Source organism: Micromys minutus, assembly GCF_963924665.1.
Source record: "Micromys minutus genome assembly, chromosome: 5".
Lineage (NCBI taxonomy): Eukaryota > Metazoa > Chordata > Mammalia > Rodentia > Muridae > Micromys > Micromys minutus.
Genome location: NC_137974.1, coordinates 56196271 through 56204721, shown reverse-complemented (window position 1 = coordinate 56204721; position 8451 = coordinate 56196271). Strand labels below are relative to the sequence as shown.

At 44.6% G+C, this 8451-nt stretch overlaps 1 protein-coding gene across 7 annotated transcripts; it reads left to right on the top strand.

Annotated features, from left to right (window-relative positions):
* Nucleotides 1–38: 38 nt before the first annotated feature.
* Nucleotides 39–6819, top strand: OARD1 (O-acyl-ADP-ribose deacylase 1). 7 transcript variants are annotated; one of them, XM_080916884.1, is made up of 6 exons: nt 39–222; nt 971–1047; nt 1399–1543; nt 3766–3824; nt 4748–4860; nt 6235–6819. In XM_080916884.1, the coding sequence occupies exons 2-6, from the start codon at nt 1009–1011 to the stop codon at nt 6335–6337; spliced, it is 459 nt and encodes a 152-aa protein (XP_080773010.1). In that variant the 5' UTR covers nt 39–222; nt 971–1008; the 3' UTR covers nt 6338–6819. The 7 variants fall into 7 exon arrangements, with proteins under 7 accessions (XP_080773010.1, XP_080773008.1, XP_080773011.1 ...); XM_080916882.1 differs by having other exon boundaries at nt 968–1047; XM_080916885.1 differs by lacking the exon at nt 39–222 and adding an exon at nt 261–497 and having other exon boundaries at nt 968–1047.
* Nucleotides 6820–8451: the final 1632 nt, after the last annotated feature.

The window sequence follows — 8451 nt, the reverse complement described above, 5'->3', positions numbered from 1 at the left end:
CCCACTTCCTGGATTTGACACCGCCTTCCGCCCGAGGACTACGCAGGCGCTTTCCACAACCTCCGCACTCTTTAAATACGGCTCTGAGTTATATACTACGCAGGCGCTAACACGTTCTCCCTCCTTAAAAACTGTCCACCTATTTCTAAGCGTTTAGTGGGACCCACCCCCTGGGGCCAAATGCGCAAGCGCTTTTCTTCTCTAGTCGGGGTCGGCTTTTCGGTACGCATGCCTGAGCGGTAGCGGGAAACTACGGAATTTACCGCCGGAAACTCTGAAGCCTTTTACTACAGAGAGCGGACACGGTTACCTAGCTAGAGAGGCTCACTTCCGCTCCGTTAAGTGATGGGGGCGGCCATCTTGAGCGCGTACAATCAAAGGCTTTGGCGGGATTTGTTCCGTGTCGGGGCTCTTCTGTTGCTTCCCATCTACGAGGGTTTCATCTCGAACCCTTCCCTGCGTGGCGGCGGGCCTGCTGGCTGCCGATTCCTTTGCAGGTGAAGGATGACCCAGCACCCACTTTAATACGGGATCCCAGGATTGCCCTCCTTAGGGTAGGAGATACTGGGAAATCTTTTTCAAACTTTTCTTCCTGCACCTCCAAGACATGTGATGATCTTTCCCTGAGAAGCTGTTCTCTCCACCTGAGTTCGGTTCACTCTGATTGCCGCTCAGTGTGCCTGTGGTCAAGTCTCTCCCACTTCTAAGCCATATTCTCTGGGAAAATACTGAACTGTCCTAAATCTACCCTGCTAGAAGAAAGCTTGAAGTAAGGAGGTGTGTCTTAGGACCGCCTTTGCTTCCGTTCCAGGAAAGCTGTTTTGTGTTGCCTCTTGAGAGACTGAGTGAACTCACATTCAGCGATAATACGTTAAGGAGGTGGGGAAAACTAAGTGGGTTGTCAGGGTGATCTGAACACACTGTTCAGGCTGCCTCAGCGTATTTACTTGCTTTTCCTTTTCATTAGCAGAAGAAACTCTTAAATTCTGGAAATAGCGACTCAGTGTCATGGCCAGCCGCCTTAATGAAGATCCAGAAGGAAGTCGAGTGCGTAACAGCTATTAAATTTACCGGTGAAGTGAAATTCAGAATAATTGAGGTCAAAAGCATAAACACTTTTTAATTAAACCAATAATTGGATTCTCACCCGTCTCGTTGGTTTCTAGCTGATTTACTTAGGAAAGGCTAATACAATCCTAGGCAGATAACAATCATCCATCACTTTCCTTTTACAGATACTTTAAAATCTAGGGGTTAACTCTTTAAGATGGGAAGGTTTGTCTTTAATTCAGAGTGTCAGAGCAGAGTCGAGGCAGTTGGGGTGGGGTTCTGTTGAAGATCTGAAAGGCAAATAGTTTTCTGTTTTTAATCTTTTTTTTTTCCCTTTTGCACGTCTAGATCACTTATGTGAAAGGAGATCTTTTCGAATGCCCCAAGACAGACTCTCTAGCCCATTGTATCAGTGAGGATTGTCGAATGGGTGCTGGAATAGCTGTTCTCTTCAAGAAGAGATTTGGAGGGGTGCAGGAACTGTTAAGTCAACGTGAGTTTGGAGAGCATCTTAGCCTATTTCATGCTGGCTGAAGCCTGGTTTGGTCTTCCATTATACTCTGTGTCCATGGACAGAGATTTCTAGTGACTGCTTTTAACTGTTAAGGGTATTTTGCTGCTCCTGCTGTAGCTTTTTTAACTTCTCAAGATTGACCTTTACCACACTACATTAGAGTTGTTGTCAAGTTTCCAGTCTCTTCCCCTTTTTTGTCTATGAGTTTGCAGTGTGCAGATACATACATGTAAGGAGGGCAGAGGTTGGTACCATCTGTCCTTGTTTACTTTTCCACCGTATTATTAAAATTTTTTTGAGACAGCATCTCTTAATAACATAGTTTGTCCCTTTAATCCCATTGGGTTAGTCCCAGATATCCTCTGATGTGTTTTTCCAGTTTGGGCTATACAGTGTGTACCTGACACCTAGGTTTTATGTGGGTGGTAGGAATCACGCCAAGATTCTCATGTTTGTACAGTATGCACTTCACTTATTAACTCATCTCCCCAAACCCTCAAAGTTTTCCTTCCAAAATATTTAACTTCTCCCAAATCGATATGCTTTGGAGGTCAAAGTCCTGTACTAAATATTATTGTGTAGTTCTTTGAAGCAGAGTCGCATTGTGTAGCCTAGGCTGGCCTGGCACTTGTTGTATAACATAAGCTTGTCTTGAACTCTAAACAGTCCTGCTGGCTCAGTGTCCTGAACACTGGCATTACGGGCATTACTCTTCAAAGTGTGGTTTAGACTAGAAGTAGTAGCAACACACCTTGATCCCAGCGGTTGAGATACAGAGTAGGATTTATCACAGTGAGTTCAAGGCAAGCCTGATCTCCATAAAAGTTCCAGGCCAGCCAGGGCTATGTCCTTAGACCTGTGAAGTGTAGTTTGGAAACCACTTTGCAGACCACCACTTTCTGCTAATGACATAGATCAGAACTGTGTATTAGAGTACATCTCGAGCTTCAGAAACAATCTCAGACTACAGTTCAGCCCCATCCCTTTCCAGAATAGCTACTTCTCCAGACTTGTAAGAACATACACCATTTGTGATGACTGTAGGCTGGGACAAAAGCTTACTGCTTTTGGTTAGTTATTTTAAATGATGATATTAACCTGGATGGTGGTGGTTAATCCCAACACTTAGGAGGCAGAAGAAGGTGGAGCTCTGTTAGTTCAAGTCCAACTTGGTTTACAAAGTGAGTTAGTTCTAGATCAGTCGGGGTTGTTACACAGAAATGGCAACAACAAAATGTGGCACTGTTTCTGAACAGATAATGCTTAATTAAATAAATAAACCTTAAATGTTTCTCATAGCATTGTGTGGTTACACACTGCCTCTAATCCTAGCAGTCACAAGGCAGACCAGCAGATCTCTGCAAGTTCAAGGTCAGCCTGGTCTACAGAGCAAGTTCTAGAACAGACAGAGCTACATAAAGTAGGGAGTGGGGTACAGAGGGGAAGTGCTCTTATCATGTTTAATACAACACTGTGGCGGATGGTTATTGGGATAGAGACATTATCCAGTCCTGTAAAGTGCTCCCCGAACAAGCACGAAGGTGGAAATTTCATCCCCAGAACCCATGTCTTTGTGTTTGTTTTATTTTTGTAAAGCTAGATAAAAATATGTTTGCTCCCAATCCTGGGGAGATGGAGGTAGGTGGCCCTCTGGGGCTCACTGGCCAGCCAGTATAGCTAATTCAGGGAGCCACAGTTTCAGTGACATTCGTGATATTAGATGAGGTGGGGTTAAAGGCAGGTGCTGCTTTTGAAAAAGACCCTAATTTGGTTCTTAACATCCATATGGGGTATCACAATTGCCCGTGGCTCTGGTTCCGGGGATCTGATGTCTCTGACTGTCATAGGCACCTGTACTTGTGCACATATGCATGCATGAACATAATTTCTAAATGATAAAAGTAAATACTTTTAATAATTAGATGGATAGTAGTTGAGAAAGCACTCAGTATTCTGGTCTCTGTGCTTACCTGTACATGTGTGTGCGTGTACACACACACACACACCTTATTGAATAAACATGTTTGACAACTTTTGAATAGTGGTTCATTCTAAGACATTTTAAAGACATAAGTGGGCAGATCACAGTGCATTAGAAATTGGGGTAAGTATGGTCAGGTCTATAAAAATTGTTTTATATTAAGTGTGGAAGTAGACTTTTTTTTTTTTCCTTTTGACTACTAAATAACCATTTCTTATAGAAAAGAAGTCTGGAGAAGTGGCTGTTCTGAAGAGAGATGGGCGATATATATATTACTTGGTAAGCCTGGGCCAAATTTTGATACTGTGTAGATTAGCAAGTAGATAGACTTTTCTGTATTGGTCATGTTGCTCCATCTTAGGCAGCAAAGAGTGCCAAACAGCTCCCAGTTTTACATTAGCTCAGCTCCAGAAGTGCTGGGTGCTTGGAGCACTAAGGGAGGTGTACTAGGTTGCCCCAGCCTATGGTAAGATAACAGTGCTGTCCTCTATGGGCCTGTGGTCTAAGAGTGGCAGGCCTTAGGCCAATCCACTGCGATTTTTTAGTCCTAGTGAAAGGAAACCATATCTCGAGAGATTTCTCTAAGGGCCTTTAATCTTCTCTGTTAAGAGCCACAACACGCTCTGTTCCTCTCCTGCCTGCTGCAGGAAATATGGGATTCATTATTTTTCACCCTGTCTTTGGTCCTAAAAGAGGTATTCCTTCCTTACAATTGGTGGGGTAAGGGGGTGATTTAGAGCCAACCCACAACAATCCTTTTCTGGACAGCAAACACTTAGGAGACACGCTAACCTGCCAAGCGGGGTCTTAAAAGCCAAGTCTGCTTTTCAGTTAGAAGAACTATCCCTTGCTACTGCAAAAAGCAAAGAAGTGTGATTTCTAAATGAACAGACTCTGAAGGGGGCTGCTCAGGCAGTATGAGGGCTTGGCACAAGCATGTCCCTTCACTGGAAATCTGAAGCGTGGCAGTGGGTTCAGCTTTCCTTGTTACTCGATAAGAGTCTGTTTCTCAGTTGCTGATGGATTTTCCTGAGGCTATAGGATGTAGCCATCCCTGCTTGAGATGAATTGAGTGAATTAATCTATAAAGCCATGTTTATTCTAGGAATTTTCAGGATGTAGAGGAACCTGATTGCTTCTTTGTTGACTGTTGTACTGGGAGATGGATCTAATGAGAATTCAAATCCTTTCTTTATGTTCAGATTACAAAGAAACGGGCTTCACACAAGCCAACGTATGAGAACCTGCAGAAGAGTTTAGAGGCCATGAAGTCCCATTGCTTGAAGAATGGTATCACTGACCTCTCCATGCCCAGGCAAGGGAATCCTGAATTGATTGGTGAAGTTTAATCTCTAACTTCTAGGCCAAACCTAGTGTAGATGTAAACAGGTCCCTGCTTGTCAGAGTCCCCACTAAGTGGCTGTGCTGCTGTAGTATTTCTATCTTCCAGCTTGGCTTGAGTGAGTCAGGTAAGTAATGGAAGACACACACCTGCCTCATCTCCGTGGGGTGTGTCCATTGTGTGAACTCCTGCCATTTGCATTTGAAGCCTTGGCTTCTACTCCTAAAGCAGCGGAATCTCAGAATGAAGACTGAGCAGCTGCCCTTCTTTCAGGCTTCTTCTCATCTCCTCAGATTGAATTTGGTGCTAGGAAAGTTGTCAGTGACCTCTGCCTTTTGTGCTGTGTGCCTGCTTGTGGTTCCTGTGGATGGCAGTCAGGATGTCTTTGATGTCTCTTTGAGGACATTGGTCTTCAGTGACCCTTTGCTTCTTCCTCTTGAGGACCTGGCTCATACCTCTTCCCTTTTTATTACTTTAGTAGTTTTCAGTCAAAAAACTGACCAAAGCTCAAGTGAGTGAGTATGACCACATCATCCCTTCTTTTTATTTTTTAAGGTACATTAGTATTTTGCCTGCATGCATGTCTGGGTGAGGGCATTGGGTCCTGGAACTGGAGTTACATGAGCTGTCATGTGGATGCTGTAAACTAACTCCCTGGTCCTCTGGAAGAGCAGTCAAAGGCCTCTTTCTCCAGCCCATCATCCCTTCTTCAATGTACTCACAGCTTACATATCAGAAACTTTTATTTTTAAAGTCACTGTTCAGGAATTTTATTGTCCTGCTATTGTGTGAAATTAGCAGTTTTAAGATTCCCCTTTGTCCCTAGGGCTGTTGAGAATCAGTACAGTGTCACTTTATCAGTGTCAGGTGGTAGAGTTGACTCTTGGGCCACAGGCAGCAGCATCTCCATCTCCGGACATTCTGTCTTAACTTCCTCTTTAAGATCCTCCCCTCCTTTGCATGCTCCCTAGCACTCTATTGTTTAAAGCATGTTTTAAATGTATGTACACTTACCTGCCTACTCAAGTTAGTTTTTAATAGAGGAACTAGGCTAGTGGCCTCGTATCAAAGTGAAATAATTAGAAAGTGATTAGAAGTAATTGGAAAACTAAAATATGAGGGCCGCCTAAGAGCTGTCTTGAGTGAGTTCACAAGAATTGACTTGGAGATCTTTATCATGGCTTTCTATAGGTGTGAGCCAGAGTGCCTGCTTTGGTTAGAGCTCAAAGGGAGAGGGATGGAGGAACAGGTTCCTAAGTACTGTCATCATAACCAGTGGAGGGTTGTTTTTCACACTTCATCTTAACCAAATGACCAAGAAAAGATGGTGTTTTCTTTTGTTCTCAGGATTGGATGCGGTCTGGATCGTCTGCAGTGGGAAAATGTATCTGCAATTCTTGAAGAGGTGTTTGAGTCGACAGACATCAAGATTACTGTGTATACACTCTGAGCAGTTGAAGATACCAGATTTTTGGAGCCCATGGTCTTTTATGTCACCTACGAAGCTGGAGGATTAAGCAGCTCTAAGACCTCAGAATGGGCAGAGGACAGTCTGTGGGAGGGAGTCTGTGTCACAGGCTAGATGTGGGTTTCTGGATTCCAGGAGGACAGGGAGGGCCCTGCACCCAAGCGGGAGGGTGAGGTCACTAGCCTGGAAAGCTAGTAGGTAGCTTAGTTTTAGGGTCTGCTTTGCTTAGCCACTACTGGATTTGTTTGGCTGGCCACTGGGTGGCAGCGTTGATTCTAATTCTTTTTCTCTTGAGGAGAAATTGTGGAAAGGGTAAACTTTTGAGATTCTTTGGTATCTTTGTGTTTGTGCACTTGGTTGTTAGTCATCCAGAATGGTCATAGGAAAGGATTATGGTTGTTTTTAATTAAGATGTCACAATTTGTCAAGAGCGGAACAATAAACTCTTCCCTTGGGTTCACTGAGGTTTGAACGCGTGAATGTCTGTGTTCTGGATCTTGGGGACAGGCTAAACCTGTGACTTAATTTTGAAGAGCTAGGTTTCACCAGGAAGAGCAACAAAATAAGAGGTAAGTATGGACCAGGACTCTGTCCACCTGCTTACAATGTGGGGTCCGGGTACTCGTGGGGGTTCTTGTTTGCTGCATAGTTGATATCTGTGGTGGGAAGATAAAGCCCATGGATTTAGTGTTCTGCTATTAGAGCTATTGGAGCGACTAGGAATCCTCTCTACCCCACAGTGGTTGAATGTAAGTTAACACCACCAGGCCTACCACAGTCTGTACTCTAGTGTGAATGCTGGTTGGTCAGAAATGGGTGATTCTTCCATAACTAAGTTAGAAGGGGCTGTGGAGACACCAGGAGAGAGCTGGTGACATAATCTTGGTACATGAGACGTGTTCTTAGCAGGCTACAGCTTGTTGGCTGGGGACTAGGGGGCAGCAGACAACTACATGGTGCTGTGGGAGGTGTCCATTACTAACCGAACCAGAGCTTTCATTAGGACTGTCTGTGTCTCTGAAACTGTAGGGAGAAAATGCCTAAGTACACGAAGCGAATGAGAGCCAGTGATGGGAAGATCATCATTTCACTCTGGGAAATGTTTACGTTCCTTCTCCCAGGAATGAATCTGTAGCCTTTCATGTTAGACTGGTCCTCCACCAGCCTACACTACATCTGAGCGTTGGCTCAGATCAGTAGCTCTCTGGGCTTCTTTGCTTTTAAGGGGATTATATTATAGTTAATAGTTAATTTTTGTCAGGCAGCCTGATTGGCTGTCTGTGACATTCTGGACCTTGGTGGGATGGGATTAAATGCCTTTGGGTCAAATTCCAGTGACTTATCACACTGAAGCCTGAGGGAAGGGGAGCTGATAACAGAATGGACACCACCTACCGAGAAACTCGGAGTCTGCCTGACACCCAAACACCCAGACATGTAGTGTGCTTTCACTTCTGCAGAGGACTCGGACAAACCCTTTGAGAAGTGACCCCTGCCACCAACCTGTCATTTCCAAGAGCTGCTTTTTGGAGTCTCACAGTGTGTCTGAACGTTTAGCTGTCACTTTTGACCCCTGCTTTAGGGAGAAGAAGGTTACTTATTGCTTGGCTGTTGAGATGTGGATATCTTGAGTCCTGTGTCCCCCCACCATATTCAAAGGAAAACTCCTTTACAAACAATCCCATGAGCACATTTTTTTTCCCCGTTTTTTCATTGTTCAGTAGTGCTGGGGATGGAATGAGGGCCTTGCATATTCAACCTGCTGGTCAACCTGGAACACTTTGCTGTCTCATACTTTCTGCCTTATGTGAATCAGTCTCCTGGTTGCCACTGGGTATACCAGGCTGGCTAGCCCAAAACCTCCAGGGGTTCTTGAGCCTTCATCTTGTGCTAAGAGGACAGATCCATGCTTCTACATCTTGCTTCATGTGAGTTCTGGAACCTGGTTCTCATGCTTGTAGCAAGAGCTTTACACACTGAGCCACATCATCTCCCCTGCCCTCAGGAGGAAATATGAGAGGTCAGCCTGGGAGAGCAAGTTCTTCACTGGCAAGAGCTGGCTCTAGCTAATGTCATGGCTTGGTTCTTAGCCTACA